Here is a 21,472-nt window from a genome sequence, read left to right as displayed (position 1 = left end):
AATATGTGTTATAAGATTGATTAATTAAAATGGGCCACATAGACTTAGGGTTAAAATTGGATCCAACATGAAGATGGTAGTCTAATAGGCTAATCAACATTAGTTAGGTCTAAAACCCTAAAATCTAAGTAGACTTACCGAGCTTTGGTATGCTTAGGTTAGGATTAGGGCTTAATTAGAATTAGAATCACCACGAATGGGTCTAATCATAATAAGTAGTCTATTAGGTCCAAAGGCTGAAAATCCAAAGCATAACATATAATTGGGCTAGCCTAGGTGGGCTATATACATAATTAATTAATAAACTAGGCTAACAAACTCTAATATGGGTTGGGCTTGAATAAAGTGAGCTAGACTTAGGTGTATTATGTGTGTTATTTGGTATGCCTATGTATAAATTGCTTGCATTTATAGGAAATAATTTATTAAACAATAAAACTAAAGACTAATATACACAAATAAGGAAGTTGGCTTACAAATTCATCTCTAGATTTGTGGCGTAAGCTTTCTTATGGAATCTGAGAAACGCCACTCATTAGTAAAAGTGTCCCAATGATTACTTGGTGACGACTCCCATCTCCACACTAGTCTCAATGATTAGTTATCGTGTTCCCAATTAGATTGAAAAGCCTTATAATGTCGTCGTCACTAAAGACACTTGAATGCACGCCCGAAACCGCCGCCCATAATGGCGACTACGCTGGGGATAAAAGAAGCTAATTCTAGTGTATGTTTGTCTTTAATTTTATTATTTAACATATTATTCTTGCATCACTACACTTTCACACACTGTACACTTTGGTCCTTATAGCTGCAATGGCGTCAGCTAGCAGTTCTTTGGTTCCACTCAAATCCTAGAATTGCGACACTGGCTACCATCATTCACAAGTAATGAGTGAATTTTCTTTGTCGCATAGACCCTTGAGTGGGGAGACGAGCCAAGTAAGAACACTTTTTACTTGTGGGAGCATTTTATCCTTACCCAAGACTCAGCTCGTGGTAGTGACCATAGTAGTCTCCTCTAGGAACCCTATTGCTTACTATACGAGATGTTTTTCCTTGTAAGTACCCTTAGTCCAAGTATTGGAAGGCCTTGGCCTAGAAATTTGGAACTAGGCTCTAAGCTAAAAATATGTAAGCTTTTATGCTTATATTGAGAAACATCGCTTTGTTTGTTTAAATATACTTTGAAAGCTTATGGCATGCGCGTTGGGCTTACTATCCCTTATTGATAGAAAGCCAAAACTCAAAATCTTAGGAGAGAAAGACTCACCATGAACCGTGTGCGGGAGTAATAAGGTATGGAGGATGTTTTGCATAGTAACTTATTTGCTAACTCTTTTCTTTATCTGTGTGCATTGCACATATCCTTGACTTTACACATGTTTGCATGCTTGATTATGAGTTATTTTAAGGGAAAATTATGTGTTTTTGTATTAGAATCACCCTGTTTTAGTTTCCTTTATGTCTCAGGTGTTTTTTCTAGGTACATCATCAAAGTTAGAGAGAAATCAGACCAAAATCGGGAAGAAATGGACGAATCCGGTGCGTTAGACTGTTTAACATGCCCTGCCAACACCCCCGTGCTGAGGAGCACGGTTAGGGTCAGAGTGCGTGCTGAAATTCCTTATCCATGCAAGAAACGATTTGCAACATGGCTTCCGAGAGTGACACGGCCTAGGAGCATGTCCGTGCTGAGGAGCAAGACCCAAATCCAAGTTGTGCTAAAGAAGGCAAGATGTACAATTTTAGCTCAACATAGCATGGATCCAGGCTGTGCTGGTCAACGACCCAAATCTAAGCTGTGTTGGATCCCGAAACCTGATTTAAAAGAAAAGAAAAAGAAAGAGAAAAGGATTTTCTAGGGATTTTGGAGAGAGAAAATTTTGAGGTATTCAAGACTGACTCTGAGAGCAACCTTCTAGACGATTAAGAATAGGAAAACGAAGACGAATTCCACTTCAACATCATCCAAATAGCTATTTTTAAGGATTAGATTGAAGATTCAAAGGAAAGAAGAAGGAGATCTTGAGCTGCAGAGATTGGATTCAGAGTTATTCAAGAGGGGATAGCATTTCCACCATTTGAGAAAAGAAACATGATCCAGGGAGTTCTACTATCCCTTGTGTTATAAGTGACTTAACTATTAGTGATGCTTTAGCTGATTTAGGAGCTAGCATTAATGTAATGTCGTACAACCTGTTTGCTAAGTTGGGGCTGGGAGAGACAAAACCTACTAGGATGACTAAATAACTAGCTGATAGGTCAGTCAAGTATCCTAGGGGTATTGTAGAGAATGTGCTTGTGAAGGTGGATAAATTCATATTTCCTGTTGACTTTATGATTTTAGACATGGATGGTGAGAGTAGTGTACCTTTGATTCTAGGTAGACCTTTCCTTGCAACATTTAGGGCAATTATAAATGTTTGTAATGGAAAGCTTGAACTTAGGGTAGGGGATGAGACTATCATCTTTGACTTGAATAAATCTATGGAATAGTGTTTAGATCATAATGATGCTGTGAATTCTATCAATGTACTTGATGATATTGTTGAGACATAGTTGCAGAAAATGTTGGTTGAAGACCCTGTACAAGTTACTTTACCAATGGAAAATGAGCATGAGCTGTCAAATGAGAAAGTGTTGGAGCAGCTTGAATATTTATGAGCAAATGAGCCAAGAGAAGAGGATAATAAGTTTGTTGTAATTGACAGGGCAGTTGTGCATAAGTTGAGGCCATCAATTGAGGAACCACCAATTCTTGAGTTGAAAGAGCTCCCAAAGCATATCGAGACAAAGAAAACAGTTTGCCTAACATTTCAGCAGCAGACTTGAAACTCGAGGTGAGAGAGATGACATTGCCCTCTCTAAGGAAGTACCAAAAGGCATTTTCTTGGAAGAATGCTGGCGTTTCAAGGATTAGCCACACTTATTACTCACCCAAGATTCTTATGGACAACATCTATAACCTGGGAGTTCAACTGCAGTGCAAGTTAAACCCACAAATGAAGGGAGTGGTCAACGAGTCTAGCTAAATGACTCGAAAAAAAAAGCAGCACTTTTGGGAGGCACCCCAACTTTTGTTTTATGTTTTTAACATTTTGATCATTTGTTTTGGAATATTTTCTTATTTTAGTCTTCATTTTCATTTAATTTTTGAGTTTTATATGCCATTTGAGTGTTTTGTTCATATTTTTTGATTTCTTCTTTTCTGCCTTTGAATTGTCCTATTACTGCTGTCTTTTTATGTTTGAACTTGCTGGATTATGAACTGGTTTGGTAAATTAGTCATTATGCTGTTGAATTAGAAATTGACTAATCAGCCAATGATGCACCTCCTCCAGTATAACCAGCACCTCCACCACCAGCCCAGCAGGATGAGTAGGGCAGTATCTCTTGATATTTATATGTTTTCCTTTTTGTACTTATTATGTTGCTTCCCAACCCCTTTACACACTGTGACAGTGTGTCCTTCAAGTGTGGGGTGGGTAAGCCGTTGTTTTGGCTTTTTTTTTAATGTTTGCGATTGTTATTTATTGTGTTATTGATGATGTATATATTTAGGATACTTGGGATGTTTATTAGCTTTTTGTTTATCTTTAAAAAATTTATAGTTATGATTATGAGCATGTGATTTTTCCTCCCTGTTGTTTGTTGCTTTTGGAATATTATTGAGCAATTTTTAGTTTATCATAAAGGCTGGGTTAAACTAGTGTTACTTGACCATTCTTTAAGTTAGGTAATTTGAATTTGATTAGTTGTTGTGTTTTGTGTATGAATTGATTAAATAATGATTTGATTGATGGTATTTGGACACCTTATGCAAATGTACACACTTAGATTGTGAGTTTTTGAACCTAATTGAGCATACATCATAAATGCTCCTTTTTTCTTATTTGAGTATGCATTGTATTCTTCTTATTTCTATAACTTGCTCGGTAATGCTTGTTGAGGTCACATGAACAATCAAATTTTATGAAATGATAAGGGCACTTAGATTCACCATTGTAGCCAAAAGCCAACTTGTGAATGTTTTCCATTAGTTAGCCAAGTTTGAGCCTACCCACTTTCTTCATTTTTACCATTCTGCTTTATCATCACACTTTGTTAAGCCTTTCATTTGTTGATCCCTACCCTATTTTTGGAATTTTTGCAATGTGTTCATTGAGTTGTTGATAAAGTACTGATTATATTCTTACTTTGAATTCACTAAGTCCTTCAAAAATTTGGTTTAGATGCTCCCTTCAATCCAAAGTAATTATGTTCTATTGTTTCTTCTTCAAAAAAAAAAAAACAGTTCTTTATTGAGTATTCATTCATTTTTTCACTTTTTGAGCATATTGTTTTAGAGACTTGGGAACTATAGTGAATTTAGTCATTTTTATTTGGCATTTAGTCCTTTTTAAGCTGAAATTGTGGAGAAGGCATTGCAAGTGTCTAGAAATTATTTACCCCTCACTTCCAAATTTCCATACCTAAACCTAAGCCCCATTACGACCCTTTTGAAGACCTTTTGATTATGATATTTGATTGTTTGCAGTAGTGGAAATGGGATTTTGAGCAAGCCTATGGTAAGTAAGTTGAATATAATTGTTTCGAGGGATTGATGATTACCTTTTAAACAGCGAATGCATAGAGTGATCCCTTGTGAGGCATATGGTTTATTGAATATTTGATGTTGAATATGTGAGTCAATTTCTTTATACACTAACATGATAATTACTCTTGTTTAGATTACTAGTTTAGTTTTTGGTTGAGTTTTAATTTGGGATAGATTGAATGTTGCTTAATTGTAATCCAATGCATGAATATTAAGGAGGGTTGATTGCATGGTTATGATCTAAACTGTTGATTGCTTGAGGACAAGCAAAAGCTTAAGTGTGGGGTGATTTGATATCCTTGATAATAGACATGTTTGCATGCTTGATCTTGAGTTGTTTTTAGGGCAAATTATATGTTTTTGTATTAGAATCATCCTATTTTAATTTCCTTTATGTCTTAGGTGTTTTCCTAGGTACATCATCAAAGTTAGAGAGAAATTGGACCAAAATCGGGAAGAAAAAATTGACACGGCATGCTGAGGACCACGGTTAGGGTCAGAGGGCATGCTGAAATTCCTTACCCATAGCGAGAAGAAAAAATTTGCAACATGATTTCCGAGATTGACACGGCCTAGGAACATGCCCGTGCTGAGGAGCACGACCCAAATCCAAGTCGTGCTAAAGAAGGCCAAATGTATAATTTTAGCTCAACATGGCATGGATCTAGCACGGCCCAAATCCAAGCCGTGTTGGATTCCGAAACCTGATTTAAAAGAAAAGGAAAGGAAAGAGAAAGCGATTTTCTAGGGATACTAGAGAGATATAATTTTGAGGTATTTAAGCCAGACTTTGAGAGCAACCTTCCAAACGATCAAGAAGAGGAAAACAAAGACGAATTCCACTTCAACATCATCCAGATAGCTGTTTTTGAGGATTAGATTGAAGATTCAAAGGAAAGAAGAAGGAGATCTTGAGCTGCAGAGATTGGATTCAGAGTTATTCAAGAGGGGATAACATTTCCATCATTTGAGAAAAGGGTGTTCATGTTCTTTTCCATTCTTGTTTACTTTGTATTTGATTCTTATATTAGTTTAATGATGAACATGTGTAACTAATCTTATTAAACCCATTTGGGGGTGATCTTTAGATATGCTAGGCTTGTTTTATGCTTAACTGATTAGATTATTGATTTAAGATTGTAGTTTCTATTCAAGTATAATAAGATCTATTGTTTCTTCTTTATTGTCAAATCTATTTGAGAACTCCTTTGTAATTGACTGATTCAATTGAGTTTGGACAACTGCTTGTGTGATTAAGTGATTTACATATTAGAGATAAGTCTAATAACTTACTGGAATAAGAACTAGACATTCTTATTAGCGATAATTTAAAGATTAATGTTATTCAAAATCAATTGTTAGGAAGAGATTCCAACTTTAGATCCTTAGGATTAGGAATTGGTTAACTCGAGAGAGTGGCCAATTCATTTAAGAAATTATCCATAGATCATAATTCTTAATCAATCAATTCATATTTTATTATTCTTAAGCCGACTAGCTAAAGGGATCCTCAATTGGGTTAACTTATCTCATTGTCTTTTCCAAACTTTCATTCTCTTTGTTAAAATTTAGTTTTTATTTGCATTTTCAATCATTTTTAGTTAATGATCTTCACCACCTTTTGATCGGTTATATAATAGGAATAGCATAGTAGTAGTAGCTTCTCAGTTCCTGTGCATTACGACATTGATACTTGCCATAGCTAGATTACATGCGATAGGTGCATTTGCCTGTAGATTGCTAGTCGTGTTTAGCCAGCATCACATACCATGCATCTCATGCATCATACTGAGTCTTTGTTTTCAAGCCATTTTAGGTTATCATCCTTAGTTTGGATAAGACAAGACTGGATATCAAGAGGGCCTATTTCACTAGCAATCAAGACAAAAGCCCAAGAAGTAGCACTTCAAAAGTTGAAACAGCGATAGCCTGCAAGTAAGACATTGATGCTATCAAGATTGCAATCATAGCCGACCTAAGGATTATGATCCGAGAGGAATTCCAACAAGCTTTGGCTGAGATTTTTGAAAAACAAACTAACTAAAAGGATGCTAGTACCCCTGCAATTGTTACTCATGATGTGGAAGCACATGGTGAGCACCTCTGGAATCTAGATAACTATATGCTAGAACAAGCTGAGAAAGAGTAAGCTCTTATTGCAAAAGCTATTATGAAATCTGAGATTTTGCATATTTATCTTGTTTTATGCTAGTATCACCTATGTTTTAGTTCCTTTCATGTTTCAGGTGATCATCGATGAACATTATCAGTGGTTGAGGGCGATACGTGCGAATACAGACTGGAATTCATCAAAATTGGACAAAGGCTCGCATTTCAAGGTTGAGCACGACTTGGACTCTAGCCATGCTGAATCATTAGCCTTTGATCTTCAAATATGACTTTTCAGCACGATTTTCGAGGCCACTACGGTCTCCAGCACAGCCCGTGGTGGCTCAGCACCGGCGAGGCCATGGTCAAGGAGCAAAGGATTGATTTTGGACTCGGAGGTTGAGCACGGCCTGGACTCGGCTCGTGCTGACCAACACAGGCTTGATCACGGTCCGTGCTGAAATAATTATATAGGCTATTTCGCTTTGTTTTAAGGGGTTCGGCATTTTCTGACCTTAGATCTCAAATACGCACATAAACCATCTCTTTCCAGACTTCGATGCTCAACTTTAGGAGACAATTTCACACATTGAAGGACGAATTTTAGTGGTTCAAGCATCACATTGAAGATCAAGAGTGGTTTTGAGGCATTTAAGAGGTAATTCGAGGTTCATTATTCAGATTTGGAGATTAAAGACTATTCGTCTAATTTGAAGAAGAAGGGTGTACATGTTTCAAATTTTATCTTCTGCATTTGTTCTTTATTTTATTTTATTCATTAGCATGAGCAGCTTTATTCTCGAGAGGGAACTCGAATTCAATTTAGAATCCGCTCACGGGTAATCATAATTAGTAATCAATCTAATTTCTACCTTTCTTAAAATCCAATTAGCTTAGGTCCCCCTTGGGTTTGCTTTCTTTCCTTGATTGTTTCATTAAACCTTTAGAGATTGATTGGCATTTAATTAATCATTTAACTTGCACCTAGTCATAGATTAGTAACTTCTTCACTATTAGTTAAGGTTAGATAATATAAGACGCTGGAGTAGTTCTAGGCTCACCCTTTCCCGAGAATACGACCTTGATACTCGCCATTAGTGTTAGTCTGCATTGATAGGTTCACTGCTTTAGATTGTAGCTGCATAGACAAGTTCATCAAGTTTTTGGCACCGTTGTCGGGGAAATCTTTGCGTGAACTAGAGTAAATTTGTGTTTGTGTTACTCTAGACATTTTTATTTTCTGTCTTTTGATTCTTTATTCTTTTATTCATTTCTGTGTTCTTTGGTTGCTGCCTCTTAATTTCAAGTAGTTTATGACCAGGAGCTCTAATCCTACTCCTGTAGACCCTCTTCCTGAACTAGAGCGATCCCTCCGTCTTTTGAGGAAGCGTATGCAAGAAGAAGAGGAGGCGTGGATAGAGATTGAAGCCCCCATGAATAGACCAGCAGAGATGGGAGACAACAAAAACAACCAGGCTGTAGATGAAAATAGGACAATGTACGAGTTTGCTAGACCTTTTCTTGCAAGGACATAGACGAGTATAGTGCGACCACCTGTGGTAGCCAATAACTTCAAGATAAAGCCGAACGTGATACAAATGGTGTAGAATAGTGTACAATTTGGGGGACTACCGAGCGAGGACCCAAACGCTTATATAGCCAATTTCTTGGAAATTTGTGATACTTTCAAGATAAATGGAACGACTAATGATGTCATTCGGTTGAGGCTTTTTCCATTTTCTTTGAGTGACCGAGCGAAGAGATGGTTACATTCACTCCCAGCCAACACTATTATGACATGGAGTTCTTTGGTTGAGAAGTTCTTATATAAGTACTTTCCTCCTACTAAAACTGCTAAACTGAGAAATGACATATATTCTTTTGTGCAGTTCGATGACAAAAACATGTATGATGCCTAGGAGAGGTATAAGGACTTGCTTCAATTTGACCCGCACCATGGTTTCCCAATATAGACACAGGTTTAGACTTTCTATAGTGGTTTGAACCTTGCTACTAGGCAGATGGTAGATGCTACAGCAGGTGGGGCCCTGAACAGTAAGACGTCGGAGCAAGCGCAAAATCTGATATAGGAGATGGCCATGAACAACTACTAGTGGCAATCCTCTAGGAGTCAGCTAGTTAAGCAGGGAGTGGTCAACCAGTTAGATTCTACAGCAGCCTTGGAAGCTCAGGTGGAGCTCTTGTCCAAGAAAATAGACCAACTCCAGATGCCGATTCATGCAGCACAGATAAAGCTGTGAGTTCTATGGTGGCCCGTGCTACGATGCAAACTGTAATGCGGGAGCTATGTTTGCTTTACCTTCCACTTCTTCTCCTTCTCCATCCTCTATTATTTCTGCTGACCTTGAATTGGTAGACTATATGGGTAATGCACTTAGATAGCAGAACAATCCCTACAACAACACATACAACCTAGGTTGGTGCAATCATCCCAACTTCAGTTGTAGGAATAATAATGCCTAAGGACCACCAGGTTTCCAGAGATTGCATCAGCAACAGCCCCAGCAGCAGGCTGGTCCATCCTAACTCCTCCACCTCAGGAGAAGAAGCCCAATGTCGAGGAGTTGGTGATGAAATTTGTGTCCTCTACTGACAATAGGTTCCAGCAGACGCACAGTGCACTTAGGAATGAGCAGGCCTCCATTCAGAATTTGGAGAACCAGATAGGCCAGATTTCTAAGATGTTAATTAAGAGACAACCAGGGATGCTCCCCAGCACAACAGAGTCTAACCCGAGGGAGCACTGCAAGGCTATCACCTTGTGATCAAGTAAGTAGTTATCTAGTTCTTTACCTGTAGCTGATGATGATCATGTTGCTGTGCAGGATGACCCTGTCAGGAAGGAGGCAGAGGCTGAGGAGATAAAGCATGTGAGAGTTGAGGATAAGAAGAAGAGTCCTGTGAGAGAGTACCAACCACCTATCCCATACCTGCTCGAAAAGGTTAACCAGCAGTTTGGTAAGTTTCTAGACATTTTTAAACAACTGCGCATTAACATTCCTTTTGTTGAGGCTATTTTGCAGATGCCAAAGTACGTGAAATTCTTGAAGGAGATATTGAGCAATAAGAGGAAGCTGAAGGACTTAGGATAAGCTCAAACAACTTTTGGCTAGGATGGCTGCAAATCAAGCCCCATCTACTACTCCTATTGCACCAGCTAATCCCCCTATTGCTATTGAACCGGCTATAGTTGCCGCCAAAACTGCCACTGTCGCTGCTAATGTCAATACTAAGGACGCCACTAGGAGGGGAGTGCCCTAGAATTTTTAGAACTTTGATAAATTTATGCTAGACCAGGCTAAGAGGGAAACCACACTTACAACCAATGAAGTTGTAAGTGGCTTGAGCTCTAGACTTGACAAGATGCAAAGCATGCACGAAATCAAAGATCTGGAACCTACCTATGATTTCGAAGAGCTGGTTTTGACAGGTGAAAAGAAGCTCCCTATAACGACCCAAAACCATATCACATGAGATATTGTCCGCTTTGGCCCCTACTGGCCTCACGATTTTATCCCTTTGATGGATTCGAGAACTTCCCAAGAGGTCACCCATCCTGAAATTTCCCCAAACCAAGTACATTTAACTTTGGAGTTCCTATAACTCCGCAGCCAAACAATCAAAAGGTGCTTTATGTGATTAGTTCCAACTCTTTACATATATGCTATCAACCATTCCCCGCCTCGTTTTGATGTGCAATTCGATTCATTCATGTATTCCCATACCTTAGAGTGCTACCATCCTAAGAGCCTACCAAAAGTCGCTTCTTGTCTAGGCATCCAATCCTTGCCCCGACGTCCACTTTCCGCCCTTATCGGACCACTTCTCTAGGCTAGGCTGTCACATGCCCACTAACTTCTACCTAGTTTATCCTCAAACCACACATCTACTAGAGGGGTCCTGCTCTGATACCATTATTTATTTATTTATAAATAAATAAATAATGGTATCAGAGCAGGAACCATCTAGTAGATGTGTGGTTCGACGATGAACCAGGCGGAAGCTGGTGGGCATGTGTCATATCTACTAGAGGGGCATTCAATCGAGGAATGTACTTAGGAAATCGAGCAAGAGATGAGGTTTCCACCCAATCGGCTTCACTAGCGCCAGCCTGTGATACTACGAGGCGAGGAAGGCCTCGAGTAGTAGCCCAGCCAGATTAGGGCGAGGCTCAAGAGGCACTCAGTGCTGGTGGAGTCCTAGTTGAAGCTGGCATAACTGGGATGCAGAGGGCTTTAGAATAGTTGTTAGTTTTTCAACAGCAATAGGCTGCTCAGGATTCAAGGAGCCGCAGGAGTAGATCCGGTATCGGGAGTCCCGATGAGGTCCCCATGTTTGAATATACTAAGTTAAGACCTATGGAGTTTGATGGGGTATCAGGGGACCCTTTGGACTTCCTGTACGAGGTTGAGAAGAGGGCATCGGGTTTGCAGGAGTTATACGACCAAGGGTTATAGATGGAGGTATTAGAGTCGGGAGCATTGTTGGTGCATTTCAGGATTAGGTCTGTGCTTGTTGATTGAATGAAGTTAGCTCAGAATCAAGACTCATAGTTAAGAAAAATCATGGAAAGAAGTGCAGTAGGGTCGAGCTAGTGATTTTATGTTTCCGATGACGGTACTCTCAGGATGGGCACTAGACTGTGTGTTCCGGATGTAGATAATCTCAGAAAGGAGATTTTAGAAGAGGCTCACTATACAGCTTATAGTGTCCACCCAGGTTCTACCAAGATGTTTTATGATTTGAAAATCAATTATTGGTGGAACGGGATAAAAAGGGATGTGGTGGAATTTGTTTCCAAGTGCTTGACGTGTCAGCAGGTTGGAGCACTAGAAGCCATCAGGTTACTACAGCCGCTTCCCATACCAGAATGGAAATGGAAAAGGATTACTCTAGATTTTGTATTTGGTTTACCTAACACTTCAGCTCGGTATAATTTTATTTGGACCATAAAAATTATTTTAGAATCTTAGAAAATGTTTGGTGCATTATTTCTTAGCTATTAGTAAGTGATTAAATAATTTAATTAATTAGTAGTTGACTCTAGAAATGCTATAGATTAATTATAGTGAAAATTATGATTTTGTTGTGTAAATTGAGGTTGTAATTAATTAAATTAAAATGCGAGGAAAATATCTGTGTTGGATCATGAAGTAATATTATTTTGCCAGATTGTTAATTATTGTATTGTGATTTGATTGTGTTACGGAGTCGGAAAAAGTAATGCAGTTTTGGTGGCCCGCTCTTGACAAATAATTGTGAAATATTTGAAGTGTATTTTTAGCAGGTTCTGGACCCGTTATACGGGGGTTAGACGTTCATATTTTAAGGGAGGTTCTACCGAATTTTTGAGTCAAAATTTCTTTAGGCAGTCTAATCTAGGAGTCTAGGCCTAGAAAAAACTATGAATATTTTATTAACTTTATTATTTTCGTGAACAGATAATCTGTCAGTCCAGCCAGCTCCACCCGAGGCGTAGGAGCAGACAACGGAACTTCGCAAAACAGTGAGTTAGAATCATATATTCTACTCCCTGTGTCATATATGCATTTAAATGAAATTCTTAAATGAATAATTATTATGGTTATTTTAGTAGCATAAGTATTCTTAAATTTATCTTTATTTTCATTACTAGTAATATTATTAATATTGTTATTATTACTGTTCTTATTACTATTACTATTTGAGCCATTACATTTATTATCATCTCAATTATTATCATTATTATTAATATTATTATTATTATTAGTATCGTTACTGTTCATGTTGTTTAAATATTATTAATTTTATAAAATTGCATTATTTCACTATACTGCTATTACTACCGATTGTTAAGTATCATGTTGCATGATAATGTTTTGTGGCTCAGGATGAGGCAACAATAGAACATGCTACCTGACGGACTACATCAGGACTGTGTGCGCACATGTGGAAATAAGAGTCAGGTTTAGTGATATGCCCTAGTCGAGCACAGCTCTTTGGGCCTATGGAAGTCTATTTTGTTGGAGAAAGGTCCTTAATCGAGCGTTGCTCTCTGGGCGCCAGCTATATTGGTAACTAAGTGACCAGACTGGACTTAAGGACCCTGTGCAGTTAATTGCATGCATGAATATATACTACTTAAATAAACCAACAATTTATTCACAAATCACCACACAATCAAATTAATCCTTCAACTAGATTACTAAAAAAAATTCCATAATTTTTAACAAACCCAAATAAAATGTAAAGTACCAATCCACTACTGTAGAGGGTCTAGAATTCTGAATAAATCCAAATATAAAAGTTAGGATTTAATTACAATAAGGCTGAAGGGGAAAGGAAGTTGGGTTGCCAAAGAAGTCGATGGAGAACCTAGCTGTCACCCAAAAAATTTAAAATTTAGACTGTTAGTCTCAATATTGAGTTAAAATCATATACTCTGACTTAAAGCAACCATAAAAATAAAATAATTATTTAATAGAACTGAATATCTTAAAATAACAATATGTGTCATATCATAATTTAAAATGACATGCGTATTTAACACACACGGGACCAGTACTTCAGCAGAACCCTAAATCTATAATTCTAGTAGCCTTTCGGCTCTCTAGGTGCCAGTCTTATTGGAATAAGAGAGCTGAAAGATTGCAAGAATTAGAGATTTAGGGTTATGTTGAAGTACTCATCCCTTGTGTGTTAAAATTACATGTCCTTTTAAATTATGATATGACATGCATTGTTATTTTAAGATATTCAGTTCTATTAAATAATTATTTTATATTTACGGTTGCTTTAAGTCAGAGTATATGATTTTAACTCACTTTCAAGACTGATAGTCTCAATTTTAAATTTTTCAGGTGACAGCTAGGTTCTCCGCCGACCTCTCTTGGTTGCCCGACTTCCTTTCCCCTTCGGGCTTATTGTAATTAAATCCTAACTTTTGTATTTCGAGTTATTTGAAATTATAGACCCTCCGCAATAGTGGACTTGGTACCTTACATTTTATTTGGGTCTATTAAAAATTATGGAAATATTTTCTAGTAATCTAGTTGAAGGATTAATTTGACTGTGTGGTCATTTGTGAATGAATTGTTGGTTTATTCAAGTAGTATATATATTCATGCATGTGATTAACTAGATTATTGTCTAGTTAGGCTTACTACGGGTTTCCGAGGCCTTAAACCTACCCATTTTCTAATGCCGGTCATGGGCCCAGAAATCAAGTCGTGACACTACCTATGAAGTTCAAATGCCCGAGATGAACAAGTTCAATAGGACTGGTGATCCAAAAGTTCATCTAAAATAGTATGTAACAATCATTGGAACTACTTAGCTATGTAGGATCCAAATTGTCAAGCTATTTGTGTTGTCCCTTGAAGGACTGACTGTAACCTAGTACCATGGTCTGAAAAATTCCGCCAAAGCTGAATGGTGTGATTTATATAATTCCTTTATCAAGCAATACAATTATAATACTCATTTGGAAGTGTCAATTAGGGATCTCATGTCCAACAAGCAAAAGCCAAATGAGTCATTCTCTAATTCCTTGACCATATGAAGGAATAAGGCTAGATAAATGAAGAACAAGCCCTCTAAAAGGGACCAAGTTCGTATGGTGGTCTGAAATATTCTTCTAGGATGGGTTGAAAGGTTGTAGATGATGAACCCGATGACCTTCATAGATTTGTACGATGATAGGCTACAGGTCAAAGAGATCGAAAATGACAAAAGAAAGACTGTGAGAACCGATGGAAAGGCAAATTACCAGGATGGAGGGAGCAGCACCCTGGATGTGAATATTGTCCAACGATCGAGGAAGTTCTCCAACTTCAAGCAACCTCTTTCTAAAATCTTCGAGAGGTTAGTTCAAAATGGCATGCTCCAACCTAGTACCCTTGAGAACCCACCTAACCCTAACGCACTCGAATATAAAACCAACACCTACTGTAAATTCCACCAAGCACCCGACCTTATCGATGCTAGAAAATTTACTGACCCTGACCGATCCAGCACAAGAGAAAAATCCTTTACCACACTACAGTAACCCACCACCCTCAAATCAAGTGTCCATGATTAACCCTGACTTGAGTGAAGAGGAGGTCATGAACTGTTTTTGAAGACATACTCTAACTCGAGCCAGAACCAGAACCAAACCACACACAAAGAACCTTCACCAAGCTGGGAGTGCTACTGTCTGTGGTGTTCTGGCATTTACAATGGAGTGGAAAATTCAAGAGCCAACTACCAAAGGATAGCACTAAGCCTCACAATGGCTAGTACTATGAGTATCACCAGACTTTCGAGCATGTGACGGACCAATGCAACCATGTCAAGCACGAGATTCAAGACTTGATTGACTGTGGGGAATGGCATGTTAAGCAACTTCCTTGGTATGAGTTTGAAGACATGCTAGGGCAGCCTTAGGAAAATTTGAATTCAAGGTCTAATGTTCGAGGCCTCCTTTAACCGACATTCAAATTGAGGATATTATACCGAGTGGTTGGGGGTCAAATGATGATCAAGCAGTTGGTGAGCCTTATCTTCTAGAGGTTTGGAAAGAAGGGGTGAAGAAGTCGGATAGGGCTATTGACATTTGGAAAGCTATAGGGATGAGTGTGAAGCCAAAGACACCAAGGCCAAGGACATCTAGCAAACAGTGACTTTAATAAAAAAACTGAGCAAGTGGGTAAGTGTAAGGAAGCTGGAGTACAGTAAGTGAAGCAAGATAAACAAGCACCTGAAAATGGAGATGCCGGGTTATTAGAGCAGTGGAAGAAAGAGATGAAGATAGCTGACATCTAAGAGTCGATGATGCACTCATCGGATCATAGAAAGGCTCTAATCCAAGCCTTGTCTGGTATAAGCATTAGCACAGCAGCTACCCCCAAGAAAATGATCAAAGCATTAACTGACAAGACCACCAAGATGATCACCTTCTCAGATGAAGACTTACCACTTGATGGAAGAGACCACAATAAGGCTCTCTACATAGTAGGAGAGGTAAAAGGAAAGAGAACACCATGTGTGATAGTGGATGATGGGTTAGCCATCAACTTCTCGCATACTCCCTAAGCTAGGGATGACTGCAAAACACTTGAAACCATCATATATGGTTATAAGGGCCTATAATGAGATGAAGAGAGATTTGGAAGGAGCATTTTCAGCACTAATGAAGGCGGGTCCTATTGAATTCTGGGTGGAGTTCACTGTCTTGGACATCCCAGTAACTTTTGCACTATTATTGGGAAGGCCATGGTTTCATGCCCTAGAAGGGGTTCCTTCCACTATGCATCAGAAGGTAAAGTTTCCTCATGAAGGCGAGATTGTCACTATTAACGTGGAGGTGGTAAGATTGTCTTGGCCATCCAAGAAGCTGTCAAGGAGCTGGATGCCCTTACTGGATTCCAAGTTGCTATTCTCTATGAGGACTACATGGATCCTAAAGTAGCCAACATGTTCAAAAAGATGAACTTCATGCTTGGAATGGGGCTGGGAAAGAATCAATAAGGTATCGCGGAGCTGCCAAACTTCAAAGGTCAAAAGACCCGGCATGGATTATGTTATTCCGAAGAGGAAGACGAGGGCAAACCAAAGAGTAAGGCTCTAAAAGACGTATTTATCTAGGAGTACAAGCCTTACTCTAGGGAGGCTAAACCTGTCACTGTAGCTAGGATTGAGGTACAAGGGTTTGAGATCTTTAAGAACCTGATCTTCGATAGGATGGTTGAGCTGAGTATTAAGAAAGTCGAGAGAAGGCCACCACTAAGATAGAGGAGCTGAAGTTGAAAGAATTCACCCCCCTATTGGAGAAAATGAGTCAAGAAGAGCTAGCTGCTCTTATAGAAGATAATATTGTTCATGTCTTTTATGATGATGTAATAACATCCGACATTTATAAGGACGATGCTTCTTTCATTTGTAAGATTAATGATATGAGTGATTTTGCTTACTTGTGTGATGCTTTTCCTAATGGTAATGTGCATTTTGATAATCATGACATGTGCATGTTTGACATCAATTTTCTATACAAATTGATTCATTTAATTTAGGCCTAGAAGCAAATCCACGGAACATTTTGACAGCTTACGATATAACTCCTAAGGAAAGGAAAGAACTCGAAAGAATAATAGAAAAAAAAAGAAAAAATGGTATTTGCTTAGTTATATGACAACATGCCAGGTCTAGACAGGAAATAGTAGAGCACCATATTCTGACTCAGCTGCACATCAAGCTGGTTAAACAAAAGATGATAGGATTAAGGATAGAGTGGGCAAAGAAAATACGAGGAGAGGTCCTTAAGCAGGTTAAGGCCAATTTCTTTGATGTGGTAGACTACCCTGAATGGTTGGCAAACATTTTTTCAGTCCCAAAGAAGGATGGTAAGGTCTGGATTATGAGTGGATTAGTAGGACATGAATAAGGCATGTCCTAAGGATGACTTTTCTCTTCCCCACATAGACGTAATAGTCAATAGTGCTACTTCAAATGTAATGTACTTCTTTACGGATGGGTTCTCTAGGTTTAATCGGATCATAATGGCAGTAATGAACAAGCTGAAGACGTTGTTTATCACTGAATGGGGAACATACTGCTACAAGGTTATGTCTTTTGGACTAAAGAACACGGGAGCAACCTATTAGAAAGCAGCCACTACCTTGTTTCATGACATGATGAACAATGAGGTAGATGTGTATGTAGATGACGTGATGATAGACTCTGAAACAAGGGAAGGGCACTTTCAGGCTCTTGATAAGTTTTTAGGACGAGTGGGAAGGTATCACCTAAGACTCAACTCGAAAAAGAGTGTATTCAGAGTTACATCAAGGAAGTTGTTAGGGCATATAGTGAATCAGCGAGGCATAAAGATCGATTTGGACAAAGTCAAAGCTATTCAAGAAATGCCAATGCTGAAGATGAAGAGAGAGGCCAAAGGTTTTCTGCAACGCTTGCAATACATCAACAGATTCATTTCGAAGCTCATAATGGTATGTGATCCTATCTTCAAGCTTTTAAGGAAACATCAACTCATTATGTAGGATGAACATTGTCAAAAGGCCTTCAACAGAATCAAAGAGTATCTGATGAAATCGCCGGTACTAAAGCCGTTAAGGGATGGCAAGCCACTGATTCTATACCTAGCCTTAGAAGAAGAAGCCATAGGGGAAATGGTAGCGCAGTGCAGACCCAATGATGTGGAGCATGCTGTCTGTTATCTAAGTAAGAAGTTACTACCTTATGAGTCGAATTATAACCTCATGAAAAAGACGTGTCTAGCAATGATATGGGCTACAAGAAAGTTGAGGCATTACTTTCAATGTTATAGGATTCAGGCAATTTTAAAAATAGACCTGCTAAAATATTTGTTTAAAGCTCCATCCTTTAGAGGAAAGCTGACTAGATGGTTAGTATTCTTGATAGAGTTTGACATTGATTACGTCACCAAGAAGATGGTCAAGGGTAGGGCTGTAGTAGAGTTTTTAGCTCAGAATGCTAACAAAGGAGATGACCCTTGGGATCTAAACTTACTTGATGAAAATTTTAGGGCAATTGAGATTCAGAAATGGAAGATGTACTACGATGGAGCTGTAAATGCAAAAGGTGCAGGGTTAGGAGTAGTTCTGATCACGCTAAAAGGAGAAATCCTGCCAATGGCCAAGAGATTGGACTTTAGAGTGACCAATAACATGGTAGAATACAAAGCATATTTATTTCGATTAGAAGCAACCATGGTAGCGAGAGTTGAGCAATTGATGGTCTACGGGGACTCCATGCTAGTAATCCAACAAGCTCTCGAGGAAAAGGAAGTAAAAGAGGAGAGGTTGAAGTTGTATGTCAACTATCTTAGAACTTTAGTATGTAATTTCTCTAAGTGTTCCTTTCTACGCTTGCCTCGAGATAAGAATTAGACGGCGGATGCATTGGCTACCCTATTGTCTATGTAGGTCAACCCCTCATAATTTTCGATGAAGCCTTTAGTGATTGTGAAATCGGGTGTGCCTTGTTATCAAGAGTATCAGGTAATGCAGGTTCAGATGGGATCAGAAGAGAAGCCTTAGTTTTATAATCTTAAGAGATTGGTAGAGAATAGGGGATATCCAAATGAAGCGACTGCCAAGAAAAGATACACGTTGTGGATTCAAGCTAGGAATTACATTATCCATGAGGGAGTCCTATATAAAAGGATGGCGCGGGGTGTATAGTTTTGATGTGTGACTAAAATAAAAGCTCAAGTATTGATGGAAGAAATGCACAAAGGAGTATGCAGGCCTCATATGAACAACATAGTGTTAACTTGGAAGATCATGCGTCAAGGATATTATTGATTAATAATGGAAAAGGATTGTATAGCATTAATAAGGAAGTGCCATGAGCGCCAGCTTTACAGTGACCTGAGTCGTATACCTCTAACTGAACAACATAACTTAACATCTCCATGGCCTTTTGCAGCTTAGGGAATCAACATCATTGGAGAAATAAAACCTCCCTCGAATAGTCACAAGTCCATAGTCGTAGTGATTGACTACTTCTTTAAGTGGTTTAAAGCTAAGTCATTCACAAATGTGGGGGCAAGGCAGATGGCCAGATTTATAGAAAGGAACCTGATCTGCAAATATGGGGTCCCACATCATGCTGTGACGAATAATGAGGTGCAGTTCATGGGTGAGACAGCAAAACTGCTAGTAGAATACAAGATCGAGTATCATAGATCTTCTCCATATAATCCTAAGTCAAATGGAGCTGTAGAAGCAACCAACAAGAACCTGAACAAAATACTCTTGAAGATGGTATGAAATCATAAGGACTAGTTGTTTCGATTGCTTTTGAAGTCTTTGAGAATTGTATTATAGGCTAAAATACTAGAGTATCAATGGCTTGAGTACATATACCAGTAGTTAGCTCTAGTCGATGAAAAAAGGATGAGAGTTTTATACCATATGCAGTTGTATTAGAAGAGGATAGCTAAGGCATTCAATAAAAAAGTGAAGCCGGGAAAGATCAGAGCTGGTGATCTAGTATTAAAGCACATAATACCTACTATATTCGACCCAAGAGGGAAGTTCAGGCCTAATTGGAAAGGCCCGTATTTCGTAAAGAATATCATGCTTAAAGGCGACACTAAGATCTTAGACCTCGAGGGGAATGAGTTCACTTAACCCATCAACTTAGATCATCTCAAGAAATATTATGTATAAATAAGTAATAGAAAAAATAGCATATTGATCAAAAAACCTAAAAGGGCTGGTCAAACAACAATCAGGGCAAAAAAGAAAGAAAATAATCAGATAGAAAATCTAAAAAGACTATCTGATGAGAGGATTTATATCTTGAAAATCAAAATGTACCTATTTGGATTTTTAATAAATGAACAAATTATTTAGAATTGTTATCAGACAAATATGTGTCTGTTTTCCATTCCACACGCTAACTGAAAAGAAAAAAAATCAAAGCTAAAAGTCCTAAGTAAAATAAATGAGATCTAAAAAGAGGTATGTTTTTTATCTTTTTCTTCTCTTCGCATATGCATCCCTAGATAGGGCAGCTAGTTCTCGAGTCTTCTTGAACCAAACCAAGGGAAGTGGAAATCTGAAGCTGAACCCAAGCCTTAAAATTGTCATCAGTGGTCAGATCGCCTTCGGAGTCAGGGTTTCGCTCTATGTTTCGGCGTGGCTAAAGTCTCTCGATCTTATTTAGGAAATCCTGTCTAAATGGGAAGCCTTCAAATTCAGGTGAGAATTCCAAGATCCCTTGCTTCTGCCCATACTGGCAGCAAAGTCTTAAAGGAGTCAGAGTTTACAAGTGATTCAGCTTGTACTTGTCGATATTCCTCAAGAGTTTACAACCAAATCTGTAAAAAGAGATTAAAGAATAAAATATAGAAAAATAGAAAAGAGAAGAAAAATAAGTTAAGTGAAAACCCGAAAGGGCGGTTTAGGCAAAAATTAAGTCAAAAGTCTGCTAGGTTGAAAATCCGAAAGGGCAGCTTAGTCAAAAATTAAGGCAAGAAAATAATAAAATAATAAATAAATAGCAAAAGAAAAAGAGATTTGGCTACATACTTGTAAGAGAACGAGGCTGCCACCAAACTGTTGATGGGTTTTGTACATGTCTAACCTAATGATGGTTTCAGCCAAGATGATTGGAATTGGATCCGCTCCACCTAGTTAATAATGCCAAAAATTCTGATATCTCCCTATCCCTGAGGAGAAATCAGTAGAAACTTGGACATAAAGGCAAAAGCCCAGCATCCGGATCCGGATCCAAGTAAAGGTGCCTTTTTCCTTGTTCTCATAGCAAGAGATCAGTGAAGTAAGGGTAATGTACTCACCAACAGAATAGGAAAGTACCTTAATTGGGGGCATGTCAAATCGCATCGAGTTTTAGGAAGATAATGGGATAAGTAGAATCCATGGGGCCTCCAAGAATGGTAAAGAATTCTTCAATTATGGGGCATAACTCCTGCCCATTAAATCTAAAGACATGGTTCCTTAGGCACTAAAAGTTAGCGGTAGAATGGAGAAATCCATACTCAAGCTTGGTATGTTGCATGGCTTTGAAGGATGAAATATGGAATTTCCCAAGCTTGATCCAATCATCACCTATTAAGGTTCTGAGGAGAGTTTGCAGGCTTTTGGCACTTTTTTGAGACATATTTTTAGCTTTTTAAAGTGAAAATCGCATATGAGGAAATGAGGAGGTTCATGGGTATATATAGGCCTCAAATCAGTATCCAATTCGGACTGTGCAAACTATAGAGCCGAT

General features: G+C 38.4%; 1 protein-coding gene and 1 non-coding gene across 2 annotated transcripts; one reads left to right on the top strand and one right to left on the bottom strand.

Moving 5' to 3' along the window:
* Positions 1 to 8,565: 8,565 nt before the first annotated feature.
* LOC125369081 lies at positions 8,566 to 8,672 on the bottom strand. Its single transcript, XR_007214575.1, has one exon. It is a non-coding gene; the product is annotated as a small nucleolar RNA R71 (small nucleolar RNA).
* Positions 8,673 to 17,379: 8,707 nt separating this feature from the next.
* On the top strand, positions 17,380 to 19,503 carry LOC125369931. The gene is made up of 3 exons (XM_048373374.1): positions 17,380 to 17,697; positions 17,749 to 18,564; positions 19,165 to 19,503. Exons 1-3 carry the CDS (start codon positions 17,380 to 17,382, stop codon positions 19,501 to 19,503), a joined length of 1,473 nt encoding a protein of 490 aa, XP_048229331.1.
* Positions 19,504 to 21,472: the final 1,969 nt, after the last annotated feature.

Source organism: Ricinus communis, chromosome 1 (assembly GCF_019578655.1).
Source record: "Ricinus communis isolate WT05 ecotype wild-type chromosome 1, ASM1957865v1, whole genome shotgun sequence".
In the NCBI taxonomy this organism is placed as follows: Eukaryota; Viridiplantae; Streptophyta; class Magnoliopsida; order Malpighiales; family Euphorbiaceae; genus Ricinus; species Ricinus communis.
The sequence above is the reverse complement of the archived record's forward strand: the minus strand, read 5'-3'. Positions and strand labels throughout refer to the sequence as shown.

What these genes read in the sequence shown, in the direction of transcription:
- LOC125369931 (XM_048373374.1), top strand. Translation starts at nt 17,380, where the DNA reads ATGATGAACAATGAGGTAGATGTGTATGTAGATGACGTGATGATAGAC. An exon ending in TCATTTCGAAGCTCATAATG is followed by an intron (nt 17,698 to 17,748) that starts GTATGTGATCCT and finishes CTCATTATGTAG; the next exon opens with GATGAACATTGTCAAAAGGC. An exon ending in TCAACTATCTTAGAACTTTA is followed by an intron (nt 18,565 to 19,164) that starts GTATGTAATTTC and finishes TTTGCAGCTTAG; the next exon opens with GGAATCAACATCATTGGAGA.